Genomic DNA, 26,668 nt, shown 5'->3' with positions numbered 1-26,668 from the left:
GAAATGCTCTGAACCGTGCCACTCTGCTGCGCATTGCAGGATGAGGCCAGTGTGGAGACATACAGGGGGCAGGTGAGGCAGCCCCCCCATATTCTCCCTGTGGTTTTGGGGAGATGCTGTCCCCAGCAGGCACATGTCCCATGGGAGCTGCCAGGTGATGGCCATGAGTCTTCAGGGCATGGAAAGGCTAGGTCCCCAAAGGCCTCCTACCCACAGGGCTGTGCTAGCAGGGCTTCTGAAAACCTTCTGCACATCCTCTGTGACATGGCTGTGGGTCTGCAGAGGGGTCCCAGTGCCTCGGGCAGGACCCAGACCCCCACCCACCCCATGAGGCATCTCTGCGGCTGGGCTGGCACGGGTGGTGTTGGATCCAGGTGGACCCAGCGCTGACTCCCGTAGGAGGAGAGATGTCCCCAGGGTTGTGTCAGCTCGCCCCGTGGCCTGGTGAGGTGTGTGACGTGCTCAGTGCTGACCCTCGCTTGCACCAGCCCTGCAGTCCAAGTCTCTGCAAACCGATTTCAGACATTTAAAAGTACAGAACAAATTGTATTGAGGTTATATTGAATGCTAGAGTTTCCCATGGAAGTACTTTATCATGTTCAAAAATATTTAATCCCAGCAATTTTCACATTGTTCTTATAAAAACAGACATGTATGAAGGGAAATGAAATGCTTAGTACATTTTTGGCACTTTTTTCTTTTTTTTTTCTTTTTTTTTTTTTCTTAACCTTTACAAATTACAAACACACATTCATTGTTTTTAAAGGAAAAAAAACTAAGTCTCAGCTGTACACTGCAGAGATGCACTAACCACCCCAAACCTAAAGCAGTCTCTACAATTGCTGTTCTACAAGGACAAAAGAAAGACACCGGTAGCCAAGGACACCTTGGTGGCTTCACTGCCCTCCCCAGGGCCTGGCAGTGGGGGGGCCCAGGGAGGAGCTGGCCCTTTGGGGGTCTGCGTTCCCACAGCTGGGGAGCAGCCTGTGGCCAGCTCTGACAGGGGTGAAGGCAGTGAAGTGGGGTGGGTGATGCTGAGGCTCAAACTGGGGTCCCACTGTGGTGGGACCAGCTTTGCTGGGCTGATTTCTGCCCATTTTGCTCCCTCCTGCTTATCCTGAGATGCTACCGGGGGTCAAGGGTCCCGTTAGTGGGATTGAGCTCTTCCTGGTAAGGGTGATGGTGTCACTGATGAGGAACAACCAGGGCGAGCAGAGGCACTGGCTGCTCCACTGGTGCCCAGGGTGGTGTCCTGGGGGCTGCTGGGGGTGGCTGGTTAATGCTTCTCCGTGGAGCTGGGAGTCCTGGCTCATTGTCTCTCGGCATCCAAAGCAAAGCGGGAAAAGAAAAGTGGCATGTACCTCGTGTGTGCCAGGCCGTCCCCTGCTCCCCGCATGGCAAGCAGGGCTCTGCACTGGCCGGCAGCTTTCTTGAGCCACAGAGGGGACAGTCCCTGCACCGGTGGCACACAAGTCCTGGTGGCCCCTGAGCCCCCAGCTGCAGGTCCTGCTGGGGACGAGGGGGGCAAGGACAGATAGGGGGTCACAGCCCCTGCAGCAAACTCTGCGCCTACCTCAGCTCCCAGCAATCAACTGCAGGCTCTTGCAATGGAGACGTTTTTAATTTTTAACAACAGCAGAACCGCAGAAATCCACCTGCATGTCTGTGGGCAGTGCCAGGGAATGCGCTGCCACACTGTGGGGGACAACGGGCGCCCCCACACCTCCCCAGGAACCCCCGGGCTTTGCCCCGGCTCCCGCTGCTGCCTGCGCCTGGGGCTCTGCAGCACACCTATCGCAGTTTAAATAGAATAAATACAGTGAAGAAAACAGTAAAATCTTCAATAAAGAGGCAAAAGGAAAGACAACAGCAGGTCCAGGGGTCCAACCAAACTCCACGTGGTCTCTGGATTAGTTACTGAGGAAGTTCTATGAGAGCACATTAAGGTCACAGCCGGAGACTCTCTTACCAATGTCCTTATATCGAAACTTCATATTCTCTTGTTTCCTGAGAGCAAGAAAAAAAACAGTTGAGGGCAGCAGCTGCATTTCAGGATAATCTCCCCATTCCCAGGTGGTAAGAGAAGCCCCAGGAGTTGTTTTGCTCCCAGGGAAATGGTGCTGACCCTGCCCAGACCCTGCAACCCCCTCTGTCCCCTCCTGCCTGCCAGAGGAGGACAGAGCCCCCGACAGGGATGGAGCCATCCCCCCGCCACTTCCCCATGGGGACAGTCCCCAGGGAGGGATGGGTGCAGCAAGACTCACCCCTGTCTCATAGATCGGGTTGTCAAACTCCGTTTCTACCGTGATCTGGCTGTAGGGGTGGGAGTACATGAGGGGCAGGCGGAGGCTGGAGTAGTACCGACACCTGTGGGGGGGGACATGGGAGTCACTGGGCTGCATAGCAGGACCCCAGAGCAAAGCACAGCCAGCCCTGTCCTCCCATGTCCCCACATCCTGGCTCCCCCTGCCCCCCAGGGACCCTGGAGCAGACCTTGGTGCTGGGTCCCCAGACCCATTCCTGGGGTATGCGGCCAGCGAGAGCACAGCGATGCTGAGCCAGCCCTGGCCATGTCCCTATGGGGCTCTCCAGTCCGGCTGAATGTCCCACCTTGTGAGATAGACGTACGCTCCTCCCAGCAGCAGGGAGATGATCAGCACTGGGATGAATATGGCCAAGGCCATATTGCCCCCCTCGAGAGACGTCTCTGCAGCGGCTTCTGCTACTGAAAGGACAGGATCCATTATGTTGGCATTTTCAAGAACCTTGCGATCCCCCCTCTGCCTCTGCCCTCCCTCCTGCCCAGCTCCTCACGGGCTCTGGCTGAGGGCCCCGCGTGGGCCTCACCCAGCAGATCATCCCACTCACCTTCCAGAGCATGTTCAAAGCTGTCTTGGTTCACTGGAAGAGAAACGGAGAGTTACTGGTATGTAACTGGGTTTGACTGGGTGTTGGCAGCTGTTGGCTACACAGGGAGCCTGGGCTCAGGGTCTCCCTGCCCCATCTGGTCCCAGCCACGCTGCAGACTTTCAGATTTTAATAAGCTCTCTGTAAGCTCACGCTCAGGACTGGGCAAGTGAGACACCATCAGGACGGCTCTGCCTGGAGCCGTGGTACCCTCCAGAGAGCCTCGCTGCCCCAGAGACAAGGTCTCCATGGATTCCCACTAAGCAATAATTAAGGACAATCCATTCTTGCAGCTTAGTGGCAACAGGAAGGTCCTCCTGTGTCCAAAAAGCACAATAAACCCAGAAAAACACCCAGGTCTCAGGTGAGTTTAACTCCTGACTAGAAAATCACTGGGGGTTTGCAGCCAGATGAAGGTCCCCAGGCTGCCCCAGGTCAGGGACTGTGGCTGTCCCTGTGTACCCCAGGTCCCCCGTTACCTTTGCAGATGGGCAGGGGTCCACTCCAGTGGGATGGCTGGCCCAGGATGCATTTGATGGTGACCTCCCCCATGAGCTCAAAGCCTTCATAGCACATGAAGGTCAGGGACTCTCCTGGCAAGTAGAGGCGCTTATAAAGTATTTGGTAGCCATTTTCTGGCAGTCCTGGGTTATCGCAGGCCAGCGACTCCTCGGCTGAAAGGGAACACATCCTGGCGTGAGCCCCAGGGCTTGGGCTGCCAAGGGAGAGAAGGAGCTGAGGAAGCACCCGAGATCTCACCCCATCCCGCTTTCAAGTAGCTCAAAGCTCTGCACCACCCTGCATGGCTGGGGAAGGTCTCAGCTGCAGGGCAGAGCTTCCCAGAACCCCCGAGAAGAGCAGCTGAGCTGCAGGAGAGCAAGAGAAACCCCCCGAACTTACAGACGCAGTGTGGGAGCCGTGAGGTCCAGATGGGTGTCCCCGTCTCACGGCTGTAGCAGGTCAGCAGCGAGCTGCCCTCCAGCACAAAGCCGGGGTTGCACGTGTACTGGATGGTGGTCCCCACCAGCAGCACCGGGTCGGAGATGAGGCGGGTCGAGTGCTCCACCTCCCCCGGGTCTGTGCAGTACATAACTGGGGAGAAGAGGCCGCGTGAGTGGGGACCCCTGACACGGTGGCCAGGGACTGGCAGTGGTCACGAAGCTGCGTGGTCACAGGGATGCCAGGGGGACAGCAGCACGTTGCTCAGGGCACAGATGCTGCTTCTGCACTTACTCTTTTCGCAGAAGGGGGGGTCGCTGCTCCAGCTGAGGTCCCACTGGCAGGTGAGGGTGTCGCTCCCCACAATGTCATAGCCCGGGTCGCACTGGTAGGTGATCTTGGCCCCTCTCACCAGCTCCGTGTGCGACGTGGTCTTCCAGCCGTTCTGGATCTCAGGCAGGTCAGAGCAGGAGTCATTGCGGGACACCTCTGCAGCCAGGAGAGACGCTGGCTGTCACCTGCTGAGCGGGACCCCGCAACACAGCCCTCCTCGGAGCCACTGCATGGGGACACGTGGCTCTTTGCCATGCTTCTGTCCCTCCCCAACAGCTCTCTGATCCCAGGCACCACAGACAGTGGGGCCTGGTCTCCGAGTGGCATCACCTGGGCAGAGGGAAGGGGCAGCAGCAGGTAATGGGGGCTCTTTGAAGCCTCCCCAGCCCTGACAATAAAAGCAGGCATAGTGCTGTACTGATCAGGGCAGTGTCTGTGCTGGGCTCAGGACAAAAAGAGCAGCCTGGGAACACAAGGCTCAGTGCTGACTGCAGACAAGGAGCAGCGCAGATGCTGTGGTCACGGCACAGCAGGTTTGCTCTGGTGAGGGGTTTGTGCCCTGCTGTCTCCGACCCTGTGTGCTGCAGTGCACTGAGGAGGGGACCAGGTGATCTGCATTGCAGCTTGTTCTCTGTTTGTCATAACCAGGGCTGTCAGCAGTGGAAAGCAAGCATGCTTGGAAGAAGTCTGCCAAGGGAAGACAGGCAGGGGGAGAGGCAGGCAGCGAGACTGCAGGCAGCCGTGGGGAAGGAGTGTCCTTTCTAGTCCTTGTCCCTTCCTTGGGCACCAGCCACTCTGCTCTGGCGGACACGGCTGCACCAAAGGACATGTGAACAGCCGTCTCCAGGTGTAGTCTCAGCCCCTCCAGAGCAAGGAGTTGTGAGCTGGGGATGCCCATCTCCGGAGCCAGCCCAGGGATGGGGTTTAGTGACCTCTCCTGGGAGGACATGTCACTGCAGCACCTCGGTGCCATCAACCCCGTGCCTGAGTGTGTGTGTTGGGGGGATTTCCCCCCGTTTCCAGCCATTTCCTTCCCTGTTTTGCTCCACAGTTGCACTGGGCTAGATTAGGGCTAACAGGGACCAAAAATGCAGCTGTCCTCCTGCAGAACAACCCCAGAACTGACTGACCCAGAGACCTGCAGTGGGGCTAGGGGTTTCTGTAGAAAGTGGGTTGTGCAGAAAAGTGCTGGTGTCACAGCAACTCTCCCTGCTTCCACACCCAGTACCTGGACAACCTGGTCTGGCTGTGTGTCACAGTCCCCACCTGCACTGCAGTGACAGCGCCAGGGACGCGCCCAGCACCCTGCTCTCCCTACCTATGTAGTTCATGATGAATCCTTGCCCCTTCCCGAAGATGAGCCCGGCAGGGTCCGAGTGGAACTGGATGGTGAGGTCGGGACTGGAGGAGTAGAGCTTCTGGGGCCCGCTGCTGCCGATGTACTGCCCCAGGATGCGGGCGGTGAGCTCATCCCCATCGTAAATGGTAAGAATGTCGCTGTTGCTGAGGTTCAGGCTGGAAAGAAGAGCTCGGTTAGCGGCTGCGAAGGAGAGCTCGGCTAGCGAGCAGCTTGGGCGGGGAGTAACGTGATGGTGTCGGGCTCAAGTGGCAGCGAGGAGACCGCCTGCCCAGCACTGCGGTGCAGCCAACCTGCCTTGTGACCTGTCCCCAGACCTGTGCCATCCCCAGGCAGACTGGGCAAGCGCTGTGGGATCGGCCTGCCCCCGCTGGGGTCGCAGAGCGGGTTTTCAAACGGCGAACCTGTAGCTTCCTCGGCGTCATCCTCCCGTCCGCGCTGTCCCCGCCTGTCCCCGCGGCCAGCAGAGAGCAGTGGCGGCCCGCGGATGGGCGGCTCGGCCGGGATGCAGCCGGGAACGACTGGGATCCAGGCGGGCAGGCAGCAAACGCTGCTGCAGGGCCAGGGCCAGCCCGGGCAGCAGCCCCATTCCCTCCGTTTGCTGCAGGGATGGGGCTGTGCCTTGGGCGCAAGCAAAGGGCTTCCAAGCAAAGAGCAGACGATGGATGCTCATCCCCGTGGAAACGTGGCTCCATCACCTTCCATTCCTGCAGGGGAGGTGCCAGGCTTCCTCCTGCCCCTGCAGCCCCACCGCTGGCTCCCTGCTCAGTGCTCTTAGCAGTAGTATGGGCGAACCGATCAGATCAACCCCAAGGACCGCACAGACGGTCCTGCATGCCGGGGCACGGCCAGCACCCAGCATTCCGCTACGGGACAGTGCAGGAGGGTCTGGGACAGGGACACCATGTCTACCCCTTTCCCGTCGGGGAGAGAAACAGGATGCTCCTGGACCTGCAGGAGGAGTCTTCATCAGGTCTGAGGCTGAAGTAACTTCCCCAGCCAGGCCTGGACTCCTGCACCCGGGCAGGATCCGTCTGTCTGTGCGTGCAAACACCCGTGAGCCCAGGACATGATTGCTCATGGCGGGACCCCTGCCCTGCACACTGGCCCATCTAATTCAGCCTTGTTTGGAGATGCCTGAGCCGATCCCCAAACATTTTATTAAGAATGTTCTTGGAAGACGCCCAGCTAATCCCCACGGCAAGCTGACATTTGTAGTAAATCTCTGCTTTCTGTCAAACATGATTTTCTCAGTGACATTTATGTTTGATGACTTCGAATCACTTGGCCTCCAGCTCTGCTCAGCCCAAGCACCCACAAAGCTGAGAGAGGTGCACTGGGAGCTCCAACTTGTGAGTTTTACAGAAAGCTTTAAAATCTTTATGACTCTAAGCCCCTACTTGAAACACACTCTCCACTTGAAAACCCAAAATAGCATTGAAGATTCCCTTTGCACTGGCAGCATTATCATGCCACGGGCTCCCAGCCTGGCATTGGATCCCCCACCCTTCTGACCCCCTGGCAGCAAGTGCTGCCATGTCTGCCTGTGCCCGGACAGGGCAGATGGGGCCTTGCTGGACCTCTCTGCTCCACAGCCCCACAGCTTTCTGAGCTGTGTCACTGAATGGCACAGCAGTGGGCTGGCGGGCGGGAGGGGAACTGGCACATTTTATGGTCCCAGAAGAGGCAGAAGGCAGGGCACAGGATGCAGGGCTGGGCACAGCCTCCCACAGCCCCTTGTTCTCCCTCTATCACACTCAGCCCAAAGACTAAGCTGAGGTTTCCAGCTCAGGGATGTCCCCAGGCATTCCTGGCCCTGAATGAACCAGCTTGTGACAGTGCTGCTGTCACCCTGGGACGCACATGGCCACGTGCTGCTATGGCACCACTCCCTGTGGCTTTGCTCCAGAGGAGTCCAGCAGCTGTCTCAGAAGAAATTACCTACTGCAATGGATGGTTTAACAGTGCTTTGAGCTTGGGGACCAGCAGTGGTACTGCCCTGGACCTCCACCTGGGTGCTGAGGGCATCATAGGGGATTAGGAAAGCTCCAACGGGGAGAACAGGGAAAAGACATGGGTCTGTGGCTGGGGGGAGCAGCGACAATGCAGCCAAGTGGGCTGAGCACTGGCAGGGCAGAGACACGTGCCAAGGTCTGGATTACTTACAGCTGGATGTCCAGGAAGAGCCGCTTCTCCTCGCCAACGTGGACCCGCCAGATGCAATCCTCCCCCTCCGCGTAAGGCTCCGGCCAGTTGGGGGACAGGATCACCCCAGCCACGGCAGTCAGCTCCCCCCCGCACATTGCTGTGGGAGCGAGAGGCAGGCGGGGCTCAGACAGGGCTCTGGGGGTGCTCACAGCCCCCCAGCATCGCCTCGTGCGTGAGGACCGACCTCGGCACAGCGGCTCCGTGTCGTTCCAGTATGGGTCCCGCATGTTGACGCACTCGATGACAGCAGGGCCCTGCTCCAGGGAGTGCCCAGGGTCGCACGTGAACTCCACGGTGGTGCCTAGGTTGTAGGTGGGGTCGGAGGTGGTGAAGTTCCCATTCTGGATGTAGGGCTCGTAGCAGTGGCCCCGCTCGAAGGCTGGAAGACAAACCTCCCTTTAGCCACAGAGACACAGCACTGGTGGGGGACGCACTGCCCACCCCCTGCTCCTCACACCTCAGCTCTGGGGCTTTGATGCAATGCCCAGCTGGAAACACATTCCTCCATTCCTGCCCTGCATGGGTGTCCTCTTCCATGGCATATTTTACAGGCAATTTGGATTAACAACAGATTATCTGTCCTGAGCCACACAGGCTTAACCAAACTTTATTTCCATTGTGTCTCAGCATCAGTCACACACTTGCTGTGTTTCCAGTTGCTGTATTTGCTGAGCAATCTCCCCTGGGATTACTGCACCTTACTGAGCTTGCTCAAAGGCAGGAGGCTCCCACAGGACTGATCCCACCAGCAGGATGCACTTGAATGACAAGAGGAGCAAACCTGTGTGAGCTGCCCGGGGCTTGCCCAGTGCCCCATCCCCAAAGGAGCCACTGTTGGGGCTGGGAAGGCAGAAGCCAGGACAGCCCTATCTGCATGGCTGATGTGGGCTCGGTGCCCAGCAGTGCTATGCTATGGGGACTGAGGGGACAGACTGGGTGTTGGCGGTCACCACAGACTGTGTAATTCCAATGGCACGAATGGGCTTTTCAGCCTGTGTTCAGAGGAGCCCCATCCTGGACACGGCACCTGCTGCCCCAGGGCTGCCCCACGGCAGGCACAGGAGACACATCCTGTGGACATTCAGCTCATCAACAGCATTTTGCTATTTCTTTTCCCACTTATTGCCAGGCAAATGCATTCCTCAAAGCTACACGAGCCCCAGATGAGGTTTGGGTTGCCCTGTGTGGCTGCAGTGACATGAGGACTGCGGCACAGCGGAGCACGAGCTCTGCTGGTGCCAAGGCAGCCAAGACCCTTCTGACAGATTTCTCTGTAAATTGCCCAAATGTCCCGAGGCCTGGGGATGCTTCCTGAGGCTGGCCTGGGGTTCTCAGGGGCACCAAAATGAGAGCACATCACCTTCAAAGCGTATGTTGAAAGCCGTGGCGGACGCTGGCTCCTCTGCTAGGAAGTCAATCCTGATGGAGGAGCCGTCGCTGATCACCCCCTCGAAGGGGACGCTGTCGGCACGCAGCGAGTCATAGAGGACGGCAGACTGGTTTGTGTCCCCGCTGTACACCACCATCCTGCAAGGGAGGACACGGCACATTACATGGGAGAAGCATTCATGTGTCCCCCCAGAGCATTGCCTAGCCCCCCCTCCCTGGTGCTCATGCTCACGGCATTTTAAAGAAATTGTGCAAACAAAAATTCACCAACCAGATAAGTCTCTTTTACGGTGTCATAAACAGGGGCTTTATTCTTCGATTTTACTACAGGTCATAAAGCTGCTTTACTGCCTGTTACCAGCCTGAATGTTAATGCTGTTTAAACACAAGCGTCAGCACCACCAGTGTGTGCTTTGTGTTACGGGTGCTGATCATGGGCGACTCGCAGCTCCCTGCACCACAGTGGTGCGTGGTGCTGGGCACTGGGTATTTGGGGGAGGGAGGGACATGTGTGACACAGCCCATGCATTGCCCCACAGCTGGTGGGATCTGGAGACCTGCAGGAACCCTGGCACGAAGCGCAGGGCCTCGGGACAGCAGGGGCTCGTAGATCTTTTTGCTCAAAGACCCGTCGTGCCTCCTGAGTGCTTGGACACCTAAATCAGGATCCTTCTCCTTGTGCCAGGACCCTTCTCTGCCCTCATCCCCACCATCCTTTGGCTGACAGCCTCCTCCATGCTGCACCCCAAGCTTGGGTCGGTGCTGTCCCCTGGGACACCCGCAGCCTGGGCACCAGGAGAGGTGAGTGGAGGAGCTGAGACCAGGTGGAAGCTCCCAAGCTTTGGTCTATGTATCACCCAGCAAAGCTCCTAGCTCTGCACTTCAGGCAGAGCAAAGCTCTCTGCAGTCCTGGGCTGTAGGGAGGGGGCTCAGCGCAGACCTCACCTGTCCTTCTCGGTCAGCAGCAGCTTCTCAAAGTGCAGGTGCAGCTTCTGGCCTGGGGGAGCCCCGATTGCCCACACACAGTACATGCTGCTCGACTGGTTGCCCGCATAGCTGGGCGAGAGGACACGGCCGATGGTGGCATTGTGGATTGTCCCGCCGCAGGGAGCTGAGACACAGAGCACAGCCACTGAGACACAGGACAGGACAAAGAGCATGGGGAGGCATTTGCACCTGGAGCTTCTACACAGCAAAGGGCTTGAAGCACTCTGCTCCACTAGATGGAGAGCTCATGCCCACCCATCTTTCTTCACCAGTCTTTAGTTCATAAACCTCTTGCCCGGCTTGGCTTTGCTTTGTTTTACGTATACAGATATATACTCACACACTCCATAAAATCTGCAATTTCCTTTCCCTTACCTGCCTAATTAGGCAGATTCTGCTGCCACTGGTGTGAAAACCCAAAGTACCTCTGGCTGGAATTGCTCTCGCTCACTCCCAGGACCGTGTTCAACTCACAGCGCAAAGAAAGCAACTCTAATTCTTTTTTTCTTTGGGGATCCCAATCTTTCTTAGCCCTGAGGCTGAACACCGAGGCGCCTACCTGAGCAGATGGGCTCTGGGCTGCTCCAGTGTGGCCTGGAGGCATTGATGCACGTGAGCACCCGGGGCCCTTGCAGCTCGTAGCCCAGGTGACAGTGAAAATGAGCAATTCCACCCGAGTGCAAATCCATCACGGTGACGTCTCCGAAGTCAGGTCTCCGTGGAAAGTTGCAGCTCAGCATAAACACTGGAACAAACACACTCATTTTAGAGCATAGGGCTTGTCTTCTCCCAGCCACCCCGCAGCCGAGGGGGGGACACAAGGGTGCTGGATGTGCTCATGCTGCCACAGACGGACCCTGTGGCTAAGGGCCAGCATCAGAGCACTGATGAACCAGCAAGTCTCTGCTTTTCTAACTGTTACTGCTTTTGCCCAGACCCAGTTTCTATTTTAAAAAATAATTTGCTTGAACTCATCTATTTTTTATAGCTCTGCAAGGGAAAAAATAGACTTGCAGGCTGGGTCTGTGCAGGAAGAGCTGCTGCATGGGGACAGAAATGGGGCAAGGTGGGTGTGAGGAGCACAGCAAACACTGGGGTCTGGGATATCAGTGCATCTTGAACCCTCTTTCCAGGGCATGACAAGAGCTGATGCCTTGAGCATGGACATCCAGCGAAACAAGAGCCTAGCACCCTTACACCCTGCAGCCTGGTGAGACTGACACTCATCCCACCCGTCCTCGTGTGCCCGCAGCGGAGAGGCACCCACCCTGGTAGTGGAGTTGGAAGGTCCCCACCACCTCGTCCTGGAAGGTGCGGAAGTAGACGGAGATGGTGTTGGTGGGGCTGCGGATCACCTGGCCCTCCACCAGCAGGCTCTGGTTAGCCAGGACCACCAGCGCGTCGCCATCCACCCCACGGATGGAGAGCACCTCCCCGTCGGACAGGTTCACGCTCTTCACCTGGGGGGAGCACAGACCTGTGAGCTGCGGAGTGAAGGTGGGGGTCCCAGTGATAGTGAGACAGAAGGGAGATGGAGTGGTCCCACGAGTCACTGGTCAGGATACTGGTGGGTCCCCAGTTCCACTCTCATCAGCCCTGGGAGCAGAGCTGCATCTCAGGGCACCACGGCACTGAGTATGGTCATGGCCAAGGCTCACCGGCCTGAGCTGCGGCTGGGTTGTTCAGCACAGATCTGCCACCAAAACAGGGCATTTTTGCTCACCATCCACCCCGTGCACCAGGGATCCTTCCCAGAATCCCTCATCCACACCAGGGAGTGATGGGGAGTCACTGCAAATGAGTAGTCCCAAAAGCCTTTAATTACTATTTGGAAATAGCTGAAAAGTAACCCCACATTTGCATTTCAGCTTAATAAATGGGCTCATATTTCAGCAGAAAGATGCTCATCACATCATTTGTTTCCTTAAGTGGGTGAGGACCAGGGCTCTATATTTAGCACACACCACAGCCTCAGTCCGTAATTGTGAGCGCTCCCGATGACGTTGTGACTAGAAGGATTTGTTGGTGTTGTCCCAACTGTGCCTGTCCCGGGGGCTGCTGGTACCGCACACAGAGCCACCCGCAGTGCCTGGCATCCTCTCACCTTCTGCTGGAAAAGGTGAGATTTCATCTGGATAAACAACCCCATCCTGCCTGTCCTGAAGGTCCATCAGCCCTGAACAGTGCCTGGCAAAGCCTGGTCGTCACTTTGAACTCAGGAGGAGCTGATTTTGCCTTATTTTGCAGCAGTGTGCTGGGTCCCTGCAGAGTCCTGGTCTGCACCGGAGGGAACAGCAGTCCTCGGTCCTCATGGGTGTCACACAGCATCTTGGAAACATAGGACAAGTGTGTGCCCTGGACCCCAACCTGCCCTGGGTCATTTCTTCTCCAGGTTTTGTCCTGAAAATGTGCCACCCCGACACAGCGTACACACCCATTGCAGCTGGTGGGCCAGCTCAGATCTAATTATTAATAAACAGAATGAGTTAAATGTTATTTGGGATGAATTATCTGGAGTGCGGGATCCAGGAAAGCTAAACAGGCTATGTACAATGTTAACAACTCCAGCTCCCACTGGAGAGGAGTTTTTATTCCTGAGCCAGGTCTGAATCACTGCAAAGATGTTTCCAGGGTGTTTCTAACACATTTTGTTCTGAAGTCACTCAAAGATAAACCTTCTCCACAGCTAGCTTCCTCTGGTGATGACCAGCACCAAGCACACTATCTAGCACTGTGTCGCTCTGGCAAGAGGAACATCCAGGGGTGCTGTCCGAGTAGTTGAGCGGCCCCGCTCCCCAAAGCTCTTCCACTGGGCAGGGATTTGGAGGAGCAGCTGGAGCGGGCAGAGCTCTGCAGAGGAGCTGATGGATGCTGCAGCCCCCGGCCCCTCGCAGAGTGGGGGCACCACTCAGCCTTCCCCTCCTTCAAACCCAGCCCAGAGGAGCCTGAAGCAAGAATGTCACCACCAAGGACCTCATGGCAGTGGCATCCTCAGGGGACTCCATCCACTGAGGTGGCATTGGCGGGTACAGATGCAGTGACCTGGTGCCAGGAACCATCAGTCACTGTGAGAGGGACCATATGTGCGAGTTCCTGCTGAGGCTGGGGAGGACAAGTTCTTACTTTAATCAGACTGCACCAATGTCAGCTCCAAAAGGGTTGGGAAGCCAGGAGGGATCCTTCATTCAAGCTGCCAGCCCCGCTCACCCACTAGAAAATCTCTTTAGGGAAATTCTATTTCCTGCCAAGAAGATTCAAGAATTTTAAAAATAAATATAATTTAACTAAACATTTGGAGAGCTGGCTGCTCCATGGCTCCCAGGGCTGCGATAGTGCGACCCGGCTGGTGTGGGGGCAGGCAGGCTGTGGCACAGCTCCCCCCAGGATGCTGTGGGGATGTAGGGGGCAGACCCCAGCCACAGGCAGGTTTGCTGGCAGCCCTCCCTGAGATGGTGCCTGTCAGCCAGGCTTTGTGCCCAAGACCTTCCCCATGCTCTCCAGCACATCTTTCCTCATGTTCAGGCTCCAGTGGGACCTGCTGAGACCATACACCACTCGTGACAGGGGAGGGCACCGTCCAGGCTCCTCATAGAGCTCGGTCACCCCGGCTCCCCATGTCACAGAGCAGCACAGCACACACACAGCTCTGCTGCTCAGCCTGGCTCCCCCCAAACCAGCATCCCCCAAACCAGCATCCCCCAAACCAGCATCTCCAGCAGGTCTGGCCCACAGAGCTCCTCGCTCAGCCCCAGCAAACCCACACAGAAAAAGGGAACCCCCGTGGGTTGCCACTGCATCACGCCATCCTGACAGGTGAGCTCAGCCCTATTCCTCCTCCCCCAGCAAGGTTCCCCCTGTCCACCTCCATTATAGGAGCTGTGAATTAACTCCAAAACACTTAAATATTCACCAATTATCCACAGGAAGGTGAGGCAGCTGAAGAGGTTGCACTGCATTACTCCAGCACCTACCCCATGTCATTAGCCTTGCAGCCACCAAAGCTTGCAGAGCTTGTATGCGTGAAACAATTAAAAAGCAATGGAAGGGAGTCCGTCAGCATGAAGCACAAGATGGGGAGCAGTGGGAAGGTGACGGCACACAGGGCAGTGGTACCCGCAGCGGCTGTACTCGCAGCTCCGCGCTCCCGTGTGTGCCAGCTCACAGCGTTCGCAGAGACCTGCACGCAGAGCAGCCCTGCTCTCTGCACAGCTGGGCTTTGCTGTCAAATACCTGCTTGCCCCTGGGGTTTTAACCCTTCCATTCTCAGGGATGTGGCCCTGCTTCGGTGTTGGAGCTGTCTGTCAAATCCCATCCAAAGCAAGTGCTGGTTGGAGAGGTGACTTGGGCTGCCTACCCAAACCCCTCGAGGCTGCCCACCCCCCGGCAGGCAGCGGGCAGAGGGCTGCGCTTGGCCCTGCTGCAGACACTGCTGCTGCTTCGCCCCTTCCCACAAAGGCTGAGCGCCTATTTTGCAAATTGCCTGCCAGCGTCTCATCGTTAAATTAATTGCATGGCATTTTAATGCTTTGATCATCGCTGACATTCAGGATGTACCAGTTCCCTCGTATAGTTTATTTATTACATACCTTAAGAAAAATCTGGGTTTTGTGTTTTGTTTTTGTTTGGTTGTTTTGTTGTTGTTGTTTTTGGTGGGAGGTTTTTTGGTTTGTTTGTTTGTTTGTTTGTTTTTCCCTAGGAAGGGGCATTTTTAGCAAGCACTGGTACCCAAGGCAGCCATGGCCAAGATGCAGGTGCTTTGCATCCTTTGTTGCCACAGTATGGGGGGGTGGACCATGGTGATCCCTCTACTGACGCGCTTCTCACCTGGAGCTCGACGCCGTAGCCGGTGTAGACAGTGACGTTGTAGGTGCACTCCAGGTAGCTGTGCAGGGGCAGCGGGGGATAGTCCGTGGAGTCGATATAGCCCTCGGGGTCGTGGAAGCTCACACTGCAGAGGACTGGAGGAACTCGTGTCAGCGACTGCCCTGAGGAACCGGCTCACCCAGCAGCTCCCTCCCGCAGCCCTAAATCCCAGCACCCCAGTCCCTGCTCCAGCAGCCAACCCCGCCAACGTGCAGAAGGTTTTGGGCAGCCTCCCAAACCCAGTGCACAGAGCTGGTCCCTGTCACCCGCTGTACCCTCCTCCCGTGCCCCCCACCCTGTGCAGGCAGTGCAGCTTACCCGGGCTGGGCTCGGTGGTGGTGACGGTGGTGGTGATGATGGTGGACGTGGTGGTTTCTTGGCTCTCTTCTGACACAGAGCCGTGCACCTCACTCTCTGTGCTGTTTGTCCGGTCAATGGCAGTGCTGGCAGGAGCCGTGGTGGGAGCCTCACCGGCATCGCCTGCGCCGGTGGGGAAGGTCCCAGGGACCCCCGGCGGCAATGTGGACGGGGAGATCTGCAGCGCGGGGCGGCTGGTGGTGGCCTGTCCCCCCCAGGGCAGCTGGGGGGTGCTCTGCTCCGCTCTGGCTGCTGCCTCTGCCGGCACATGCGGCGCTTGGGAGGCACTGAGGAGCCCAGAACCCAGCGGGGTGGCCAGGGAGGGAGCCTGGGGGGGCCGTGGCAGGGTGGGCTTGGGCCTCGGGTGCTTCCTTGCCGTATTTACTTGCTTTGGAGCAGGTGGCTTTTTCTTAACAGGGAAAGTTTGTTTTGCATCAGCGTTGGGGGTGGTGGTGGGTGTTGGCAAGACACGGGTCTGCACCAGCAGCGTTGTCTCCTCCGCCACCAGCCCAGTGCCACCCTCTGCCACCGGCAGGAGGTTGAGGGCAGTGGCATGACCAAGCTCCCTGGTTCCACCAGCCAAACCTGTGATGTGCCTGAGCTCCCCAGGTCCACCAGTCAAACCTGCGGTGTGCCCAAGCTCCCTGGCTCCACTGTTTGTGTTGTCCACCAGCTCTTCTGCAGCAAGAGGGTCCGGGCTGGCGGGAACCAGTGCTGCCCCTGATCCGCTCTCTGCAAAAAAATGGAGAAAAGTGGGACTTGGGACAATTCTGGGCATGAAATTGTAGCTGTGCCAGCGGCACGAAATCAGCCCCCTGGGGAGCTGTGGCTGATTGAATGCCTGCCGCTCTCCCAAACGGGCTCATTATGGGAAAGCGATAATGAGCCTGCACAGATTCCCTGAAAGTTGGTTTTTTGCTGAAAGTTGGTGGCCTTATCTCACAGTTTCAGAGCTGCTATTTGGTCTCTTTATCTAGAGGTTACTTGTTCAGGGAGGTTCACTCGCTCCTGCTGAGTTTGTTGCTCTGGCTCGGTCTCTGTGAAAAGCCTTTATTTTTGCAATTGTCATCAGTGAATGTGGCTATTTCAAAGCGTCTGATTAGGCCGTGGCTCTTTCCCATTGTCTTCCCCATGCTGCTGCCCAGCAGGGAACAGACACCGATTCAGCGGCCTCCTCAGCCTCCCGCAGCAGAACACCACCCGCTCAAAGCCTCTCCTTGGGCAGCCACAACCTTTTGTGTTGGGTGAAGCAATGCGCGGGAAAGGAAGAGTAATCAAAGCTGCACCACCACCGCTTCGGCCGGGGAGTTTAATTGCATGAAATACAGATTTAGTCACCATCTGATGGGGCTGCGGTCCACGGTGTGAAATAAGCTGTAAGCAGCACCACAGCTCTGAGAAATGCTGCAGAAAGCTCTGAGAGGCAAAGAGTCAACATTTTCCATGGAAACAGCAGTTGCCAGGGAAGGCATTTAGTGTGCGGTGCTTAAAGACACTGATTCCAGCCCCCTCTGCTCCCCTGTGGGGGTTTAGAGCCCAGGTCCCCAAAACGTGGCACCTGGCTGGGCATGGTGGGTCTGTGAGCCCCCAGCCCTGCTGCTGGCCCAGGCACATGTTGTCCTCCAGCACTGCAAACCGAGGTACCAACCTGCTCCGAAAAGTGGTTTGAGCTGCTGTGACATCCCTGTGGGGAGTGGGGACATGTCCACCATAGCGTTGGGTCGCTGGGGGATCAGAGTGGCAGCTGGGGGCTTTTCCTTCCCACACATACTCCAGCAAAGCACAATAAACCTCTGGTTCACCTTGGGCACGTCATTACAGTTAGTGTTACAGATGGTTTAAACAAAAGTACAACGCTTGCATTAAATTTAACTTGGGTTTTTTTGTGTGTTTCAAATTCTACTAATTAGGGTAGGACCAGAACAAAAAGGAAGAAAAGGAGCTTTTGGATGTGAAACCTGAAACACAGGGACTCTGCAGGGTAGTTGTTGCGGGGGAGTACCATTTCTCCGGCATCCAACCACCCTTTACACCACCCTGTGATTTTAGAGCCTTTCAACTTCTGCTGCTGATGCCTTACCATTAGTTTTGCACAGCCAGCACGGAGCTGGGCACACTGTGGTACAGCCCAGCACAGCAGTGGGACAGTTCCGTGGGTTTACGCCAGCACCACTGGGTCACCTCTACATATGTTGGGGAGAAAAGGGACTCACAGTGGCAATGGGGTGTCAGGGTCCAGCCCTGAATGCCGCAGCGGTCCCTGCCGGCTCCTGTTGAAACCAAGCAGTGTTTCTTGCTGCAGCTCATGCAGAGATAAGCAATGGCCACCGCTCTGTATGGTCTGCAGCAAAAGCAGCCCACGGGCACCCTCGGGGAAGGGGACACTCCCATCTGGCAACAGCAGGGCAGAAGGGACGGGCACAGAGGGAAGCAAACAGCCTGCTGAAAGTTGACTTTCCTCCATCTGGGAAATCAAAGCAGTTTCTGACAAGAACTGAAGGGAACACAACAGGGAAAGGAAAAGGCTGGGAGAATTAGCCTGAAGGACGGAGTTCTCAAAATCTGCATGCCTGAGGCTTGAGATAATATATTTTTGCCCAGGTCTGTGCAGTCGGTGCAGTGCAGGAGCAAGGGAGCCTTCCCTCGCTGCTGGCCGGCTCCCCTCACCTCTTGCTGAGCTGTGCCAGACCCATCCCCAAGCTGCTCCCGGACAGCCCTGGCACGGGCTGGTGGCACCAGGCTGGTCCCCAGCCCTGGCACGGGGTGGTGGTACTGCGCGGGTCCCCAGCCCCAGCTCCCCGGGACAGCCGGGGCCGTGCCCCTGCCTGCCCCGTCGCTGCTGCTGCTCTCAGCTGCCGAGCTGCAGACCCAGCGCAGGAAAACCAGTCCTGGGCTCCCTGGCCTCTCCTGTTGTGTCTCCCACAACTTAAAAAATTAATTCCTTAATTAGCAGTGGTTCAGCAAATTCATTAGCCGATTCCCTTAGCACATTAGGAGACATTTCACACACGTTATCTGCAAACACCGACTTGTGTCAGCTCTGAATAATCTCCCCGGGAAGGGTGGGTGCCTTGGTGTCCCCATGTCTGCTACAGGTGGGGCAGCCCAGGAGCCCCCACAACCTCTGCTCATTGCTGAGCGTCTCTGCCTCCCTCTGCATCCTGGCCCGGGCTGAGCCTGGCCTCCACAGGAATCACACCGTGGGGCCATGGGCATCCTGCCATAGTGTGATGGGGGGAAATCAGTCCCCAGGGCAGTGGCAGCACCAGCTCTCGCCCCTGACAAGCTGTGTGGGGCTTTCACATGCTTTAGGCTTCCTCTCCCAGGCCAAGCCCAGGACAGGCAGCTGATGGCTGCTCTCCTACTGCTGCTGGTCATCGATTTTAGTGCAAAACAGCTCCTCCATTACAGGAGAGGATGGGGCTGTCAGACAAGGAGGAGGTTTCATGGGCCCAGAAGACGAGGGGAGGGGGCTCGCTGGCTGGTGGGACATGGTGGGACGGTGGCTTACAGTGAGACAGTCAGAGTGTTCCCACAGGAACCTGAGTCCTTAAAGCTGGTGTGTTACCCAAAACAGCTAAACAGCGTCCTTGGGTTATTTGTCATGTGAACTTTAATTCTTAACGGATGTTGTCATTAAACCATATTTTATGCTTTCAGAAAGCTGACTAATTTCTTATTAGATCCTTTGCCAGGATGCATTTAAATGATTCTGTCCTTAACAAAGCATGAAATAAAACACTTGGTATGGCGGCTCCATAATGAGATACTTAACATGCTTTAGTTTGTAAAGGGCAAATGTGTATTTCAGGGAAGCATACGCAACCGGGTTGGAGTGGGGAGATGGAGGCACATGGGGGCACTGGCAGCCGTGATTAATAAGGGCATATTCCACGTTACCAGCGAGAGAAGTGATTAATGATCTTAACTCCAGATTGCATCGCCACCCCCAAACCGGAGCTGTGCTCCAGCATGTTCCCAAGCCATGGCTGCCAGCCCTGCCTGCCTGGTGCTGCCAGACCCGCCATATCTTTGGTAAGATACTTTCCATATGATCTGAATGCAAACAGTCATTCTCTCACCTCCAAGGATAATCACGGTGAGAGATGAGCTTTGCAATTGCCCAAGCATCTCTGGAGCATTGCTGCCCAGGAGCCAGCGTGGGACCACGGTGGGGGTGGCAGCTGGCAGCTCTGCAGCCCCTGTCCCCTCCTAGGAGCACAGTGATACCACCTAATGCCACTAGAGTGCTAAATAAACCACCAGAGAGTTATAATCAATACTGAGGATTTACTCTGAGTTGCAGTAGCAAAAATATTCTGGTAATGGCAGGAAATGTTGTGAGCACAGAAGGGTTGCTTGCAGTGCTCTCATAGCCAGGCTCTCACTCTGCTGCCCACTCCCAGCATGGGACAAGGCTGTTTAATGTCACCCAGCGTTGCGGGATGCCCATGTCCCCGCCACCGCCCCCACCCCAAGGGATGCTCAGCTGGGGTGGGGACAGGCAGAGCAGGACCCTCCCCAGTTGCCAAAATCCATCTTGCTCTGCACAAGCAATCAATCCAGAGACACTGAGCTAGTGAAAGAGAAATGATCACGTTTGACCTTGATCTAATCTGCTAAACCATCTCCAGAGGAGGTAAATGCTATCAAGAGGTACAAGGGGTTTATCTGCTGTCTTGATCAGGAGCACTCTGCAGGCGGTTCAGGGCTGGAAGGGTTTCTCTAAATCCACAAAAGCCTCTGCAAGAGCCCCCCGCAGCCCTTGCACCCACAGCACCACGCTCTGCACAGCGGTGTCGGCACGGGCGACTGCTCCTGAAAGATGGGACAGAAAAGTCCGGGACAGTTTGGAGCACAAGTGACCTTAATGCAAAACGACAACTCGTCTTCAGGTCTATTCTGGGCTCTGCCTAGATACCAGCATGTAAACACCACGGAAGGAAGCTGAGCTCCAGGGAGGACGTCTCCAACCAGCTTGCACTCCCCCGCGGTTTATACTTAGGCGCTGTCGGAAGCATTCACTCCTCGGCAGGGCACGGGTGCCCAGCACTGTGCTGTGTGGCTGCCAGGAATGGGGGTGACAGCGTTGGGGGCTAGAGAGGCAGCGGGACAGGCAGGGCAGGGGATGGGGCACGGGCTGCCAAGGCATCTCCCCTCACTCTGAGCCAGCGCCGAGCCAGGTGCTTGCAAAGCACCAGCCACCTGCCCGCCTGGGCAGCACTGACACCTGCTCACAGAGACCCCCAAGCACCAAAAACGTCCTTAAATACACATAAATGAGCACAAGTGCCTCATACCTGTGGTCTGTGCTCCGTCACTCACACAATCCTGCCCAAAGAACAACTAATTTGTTCTTGACAATATTTTTTCAGGTACATCAGCCTTTTTTCTTTTTTTTTCACCATTTAGGATAATTTTCTCTTGCTCTTTTGAAGAATTTTGTTTTCCTGGTACTCAGAAATAAATCTGCTTATTGCCCCGGATTTGTGAGGATACAGCGACAGATTTGGGGTTGTGGCCTGGAATTTGCCGTGAGAGCCCAGGCGCATTAACTGAGCAAACTGTAATGGATTAAGCAAAAGAGTGAATGAGATTGCAAGGCCAGGCGAAAGCAAGAATACTAATTAAACGTGAGCTCAAGCTCTCCCCTTTGCCACAATTTCATACACTATAAGCTCTTGTTCTCCATAATAGCAAAACAGGCTTTTCACAGCTCCTTTGCAAAAAGCAGCTGCCCGTGTTTTGCACAGGGCAGGGACACAGTGTGTTCTGGCAGTTTTCTGCTGCCTGGTGGCCACAGTCCCAAAGTTTCACCCTCATAAGAGTAGGTCCCCAGGCCACCTCCCCACCCCAAGCAGGGGGACAGGACCGTGTCCTGTGGCCGGTGATGGCAAATGTGTGTGTGCTGCTCCAGAGGTGCTGTGGCTGGAGAGAGCTGGGCAAATCTGATTGCTGCCCATATCTCAGCCAGAGGGCCTTACGGGAATTAGGGAACTGCAAGTGCTTGATAAAAGGATGCTGAAATAATCATAAAGCACTCATTTTGCTGCTGTGCTCCTGAAAGAGTGAAAGTGTGAGTAGCTGTATCGCCGGGTTCCCATTACTAATGCCGATGCTATCGCTGCCTGGCTGCCAGCGCATTCTTGGGCTGCTGCAGAACAGTGGCTTGATTGCTGGAGTTCAGTAGTTACCATCCTGGAGGTTTGGGTGATCTGATTATCCCCAAAACCCTGAGAAGCTTATGCGGATGCTATTAATGGTGGCGTTCAGCCCCCGTGCTCTGCTGTGTGACAGGCTTAGGCAGATTGTCAGCGTGCTGGGACTGGCTGATCCTGCACAGAGCTGCTCTTGCTGTAGGCATCTCACCTGAGCCCACTGAGAGCTGGGTCTGATCCTGCACCCCCCAGAGCCTCTGCATGCCACTGGCCTTGCACCAGCTCTGGGGGTGCCCTGTTCTGGGGAACAAGCCCCCCCTTTAAGGGTCCATGGCAGCAGCTGGCCCTGCTCTGCAATAAAGCCAGGCCCAGGTGAATAGGCTTGGCTTAAGTGTAGGGCTTCCTTGGGGCAGGACTGCAGGCTCAGCCTGCTCTGCAGGGAGCTGTGGATATTTCTCTGAGTCAGGAGATGCTGCTGAGATACGTGGGGCCCATGGCACTGCCCAGGTACAGAGAACCTGCGCTCAGGGATGCTTAGTGCCGGTAGAACTACTCCTCCAAACCAGCTGGGACCATGCAATAAGCTTTCCTTCAAAAAGATGTTGCCTTGATTTATTTGCAGAGTATAGTTCAATTTTTTATTGTGTTCCCTGCCTTGAATGAGCTCCTCTGAAGGGTGAGATGGATGGAGCGGCAGGGACCGCGGCAGCGAGGAGAGGGGACTGCGCAGAGCAATGAACCCCAGCAGATGGTTCATCTCAGCCTTGTCGCAGGCTCCATCGGCAGGTGAAACGGGGCAATCGATGGCTGTAATGAGCAGAACCGCCGGCACCACTTGCACGGTGTGACAGATGTGCCGGGAGCAGACGCTGCCTCAGCTCCTGGGCTTGGGTGAGCAGGATGCTGAGATGGGTGGCTCGGGCAGGTCTCCGGAGCTGTGTCCTCTGTCGGCATCGCACTGGCTGAGCCAGGGCTGGGCTCACCTCCCCCCTGTCCCAGGGCTCCCACGTTGCAGCCGCCTACCGAAGTCGCTCCTGTTGACGAAGGAGCCTGGCAGCCTCTGCTGCAGCCACTTTGATCAGACCAAATCTGCCTTCCCAAAGACAGAGGCTCCTTCCCTTATCTGCCGGCAGCCTGCAGTGCGTGCAGGCAGAGACGTGATGGAGCAGATGAAGGAACAGGCTGAAACCACAGAATTGCCAATTACTGCCAGGAGGATGAAGGAGAACCCGCAGGTGCTGCCACTCACTGCAACAGAAGAAGCTGGATGCTCTCCCGGGACCTCCGTCCCACGTCGCTCTCCAGCATGTGCCGTATGGATTTCACCGTCAGGGAGAAAAACATAGAGGGTTTGACTGTGAACCAAGGATCTGAAAAAAAGCAGGTTGCATCCGTCAAAATACTCCGGTGTGACGGATTGGAAATGCTTTGGTTTCATTTCAGATTTTAAAAGATTTTTGCCTTGAATCCTGAAGAGCAGAAAAACCTGAATCAAAACAGTCTTTCACTTTAAAAATGTCAAAACAGACCAATAGAGCCCAGATAGCCACGTCTCCAAACAGATTTGAAACCTGCTCTTTCCTGCGGTTACAATTTCAGCAAATTAAGTTTTTTTCCGATGGAAAAGAAAAAAAAAAGTTTCCCTCAAGAGCATCCTGACAGTTCAACCTATAAGCAAATAAAATAGTAGCAATCTGATCATCGGTGAGTCATCCACGTGGGAGCACAGATAAACACAGCCAGAGCACTTTCGGGCGTTTCTGAGCCGTTCTCCTGCGTAAAGGCTATTTTGTGCCACCTGGTGAGGCAGGAGCGGGAAGGCTTGGGGATGGCTTTCATCCAAATGTTCGTGTTGCAGTTGGAGAAAATAGAGAATATTTTTCCTGTGGTTTGGTGCCCAGCAAGGATGCAGGAGCGGTGCTTGTCCCCAGGTCCTTCTGCTCCATGGGGTGCAGGGAGCCCCAGGACTCCGGTGCTTGATCCCACTTGCCAGCAAGATGTGGACATGGTGCCTTCAAGGGCAGCGAGAGCACCCTGCAGCGATCCCATGGCTTGTGCAAATCGGGGAGCTCTTGGCAATAAGCACTGGGGTGCAGGGGGGTGTATGGGGCTCCATAGTTGCCTGCAGCAGACAGAGCCACCAGCCTGTCTTCACCACGGCCGTCCCAAAGAGCAATTAACAGGCAGATAATTCAGAAGCAGGGAGATGCCAAGGCTCTGCTCTGGAGGAGACGGCAGCAGAGGTCAAGGAGCTTCGGGACCTCTCTGCCTCCCGTTCCTGATGTCCCTCTGTTTTTATGAATTTCCTAATTCTACAGAGATTCCCGGGGCCCTGGGGAATTTCCAAACTGCTTTAAAATGCTGTTAAATTGGCCATGTGCAGGGGTTTATTTATGCTCATAGGACTGTGGTCTGAATATTTCATTTTTAAAATTTACATCTGTGTCACTAGCAACGCTCAGATAAGGTTGCCATGGAAACCCCTCATTACGGGTGAGGATGCTGGCAGTGGTGCCCAGCCCAAGGAGCCGTGGCCGAAGGACCAGGCTCCCTTCCCCACTGCCCATGGCTCCTGTGCCCAGTAGCAAACCCGCCTTTGTTGACAAACAAGAGGAGAAGCGTTTCACCAGCACCTGCTGCCTGTGGTCAGAGCGGGGCTCGGTGCGATGCTCAGGGACCTGTTGTGTTGGCAGGGGACACTGGGCTGGGACACAGTGCAGCCGCTTGTGCCCATGCTTGGTGCCAGCTCTGGGCTTGGACAGCTGGAAAGGTCCCATGGACTGGTCGTGGGCAAGGGGGTTTCTGGTCACAGATGGGAGCAGTGGATCCAGCTCTGTGGCAGGGGCTACTTGCAGGCAGGGCTGGTATTCTGACAAAGAAACGCTCTTTCAAAACCCCACTTTTTTGGCAAATCCACACTGCCTGTGCCTGACGCACTTCGCTCGGGAGCAAGGACACACCAGGAGTACGGAGCTAAACTCGCAAACCTCTCCCCGCCGTGCTCTGGAGAAGCTCGTAACTGCTTTAACGATCCACAGCAGCCTGACAGATGCCTGGAAATTACACACTTCTCCTAGCTATGAGGAAAATGGATTTTCCTCCCCAGTGCTGCTTCGCAGAGCTGGAATCAATGCGACTTTGACTCTCAGGCATTTGTTCTGTCCATGCTGGCTCTGCCTGAGCACCTGCAGCTGCTGTGGCTGCAGGGCACCTGCCGATAGATGCTCCCCCTCACTCCAGGTGCCACTGCCTGTGGGTCCCCATGTCCCCATGATGCCCCAGCCCTGCTGTGCCCACAGCACCAGCATCCCAGGCAAGGAGCAGCCCTGGCAGAGGCCCCCATCCCCAGGGATGCACCCAAAAGGGATGTGACACCCCCAGCCTGGTTGCTGCTTGGCTGCAGCAGCTAAAGAGGAAGAGGAATTAAAGAGGCTCATCTAATTATGGAGGAATCAAGAGATTTGCAGCGTGGAAGTGATACAACCTGTTGCCTGCTGACTTGTCCTGGCTGGGTTCTGCTGTCACAGCCTCCCCAGCTGATGGGTGTGATTAATTATCCCGGTATCTCTGCAGAGATAGACAAGCTGGTGAGGACCACAGAGCAGGGGACAAAAGCCATTAGACATAGCAGCACTTTCATGCAGATGTTAATTTGAGTTCACTGCAGTTTTTTTATCGTTTCCAATGTAAGAAAAAACGGTCTCTGCCTTGTTACAGGCAGACAGGCCTGTCTGAAATTAACTAGCGGGGTGGTTTCAAGCAGTAATTCCTTTTTTTTGAAAGCTGAGCCTCACTAGGTGCAAATAGAAAGTTTCCTATGGAGTTTTCTAGTCTTCCTGGTAAACCCACGGTGCCAAACCTCTGATCTCAGCCAGATGCACCCCAGGACAGGTGCACCCCATCTACCACCAAACACAGACACCCCCGGGGGACCTGCCATGGACCTGCTACCTCCTGTCCTTGCTGCCATGTCCCCCAGGTGTCCCTGCTCTGGAGGGGGTTCATCATGAGAACGAAGGAGCAAAGGCAAACCCAACCTGTGGCTCTCCTGGGATCCGCAGATGGGGTGTTCATTCCTTGGGTCTGCCCGGAGAGAGGAAATGGAGTATTTTGGCGGCTTTTCAGGGTACAAATTTTAATGGGCGAAGAGAAGCTCCTTCTATCTCAACCAATCATCCAGCCTAGTCGTCTATATCAGGGTATAAAATTAAATGGATTCCTAAAGAGAGAGTATATTTAGACACAAAAAGCCCATTCTAGTCAGCTATCTGAGACTAAAATAATTAATCTCCCATCACTGTTAAGATGCAGCGGAGCAGATCTTGAGAAGCGAGTGCTGCGATTAACTCTTTGGGAGCAGGTCAGCCCTCTGAAACACAGTTCGTACCTCGCTCTCTGCCGTGATCATGGAATCATAGAACGGTTTGGGTTGGGAGGGACTTTCAAAGCTCATCCAGTCCAACCCCCTGCCATGAACAGGGACATATTCACCCAGATCAGGTGCAAATGGGGGGCCAGCCTGGGTTTCTCACCAGCCACACCAGAACTGCACAAGCCATCATCCACTGGGTTTAGTTAAAACTCCCAGTGTCTGGGATGGTTGGGAAACAATTACAAGATATACAGCTATAAAACATCTGGCGAGACAAAGTTTAGTCTAATTATAATAGATGACTGTTTCTCTGCCTGGCTATAAATCATTCATGCTCTCACTTTCAGGCAGTCACATCCATGGATTATCTGAATATTCAGCACCTCCTTGACATTTTTCTACCTGTCTGGAGTGTGTTCACAGCTTTGTTTGGTTTGATTTCCACTCCAGAATGGGAAACATGACATGACAATATCATGGTCGAGGTCCAGGTGAGCAGCCCAGCCCCATGCTCATGCTGCAGCATCACTGCCCTGCGCTCCTGGGCTGGGGCAGCCAGAGCATTTGGCTTCTGCCAGAGCCCAAGCACAGCCTCTACATTGACTGTGAGCCACAGGGCAGAGCTGAGCTGCCTTTTGCCAGATCTGTTTGCCAACGCTTTATTTTTCTTTCACAAGGTGTAGCAGGAATCCCAGTGTGGCTCTAGTCCAGAATCCCCAGAGCAGAGCAGACACAGCAGCTCCTCAGGGTCAGGTCACTGCCTCCCCATAGCAGCACAGAGGACGCAGCACGTTCTGC

The 26,668-nt window shown here is 55.6% G+C and overlaps 1 protein-coding gene across 1 annotated transcript in view; it reads right to left on the bottom strand.

Moving 5' to 3' along the window:
- Positions 1 to 1,977: 1,977 nt before the first annotated feature.
- SEZ6L (seizure related 6 homolog like) overlaps positions 1,978 to 26,668 on the bottom strand; it is a gene marked incomplete at both ends in the record, with an annotated part of 37,357 nt that continues 12,666 nt past the window's right edge. The window contains 16 exons of the mRNA XM_082066467.1: positions 1,978 to 2,007; positions 2,265 to 2,367; positions 2,611 to 2,725; positions 2,869 to 2,901; positions 3,387 to 3,581; positions 3,808 to 3,999; positions 4,141 to 4,335; positions 5,498 to 5,694; positions 7,703 to 7,841; positions 7,929 to 8,123; positions 9,105 to 9,271; positions 10,079 to 10,244; positions 10,680 to 10,865; positions 11,388 to 11,580; positions 14,945 to 15,078; positions 15,302 to 16,072. Of these exons, the coding sequence (XP_081922593.1) occupies positions 1,978 to 2,007; positions 2,265 to 2,367; positions 2,611 to 2,725; positions 2,869 to 2,901; positions 3,387 to 3,581; positions 3,808 to 3,999; positions 4,141 to 4,335; positions 5,498 to 5,694; positions 7,703 to 7,841; positions 7,929 to 8,123; positions 9,105 to 9,271; positions 10,079 to 10,244; positions 10,680 to 10,865; positions 11,388 to 11,580; positions 14,945 to 15,078; positions 15,302 to 16,072 (3,011 nt within the window). The remainder of the gene's footprint in view (positions 2,008 to 2,264; positions 2,368 to 2,610; positions 2,726 to 2,868; positions 2,902 to 3,386; positions 3,582 to 3,807; positions 4,000 to 4,140; positions 4,336 to 5,497; positions 5,695 to 7,702; positions 7,842 to 7,928; positions 8,124 to 9,104; positions 9,272 to 10,078; positions 10,245 to 10,679; positions 10,866 to 11,387; positions 11,581 to 14,944; positions 15,079 to 15,301; positions 16,073 to 26,668) is intronic.

Source organism: Streptopelia decaocto (assembly GCF_964273445.1).
Source record: "Streptopelia decaocto genome assembly, chromosome: 15".
Lineage (NCBI taxonomy): Eukaryota > Metazoa > Chordata > Aves > Columbiformes > Columbidae > Streptopelia > Streptopelia decaocto.
This window is presented reverse-complemented; position numbering and strand designations above follow the sequence as displayed.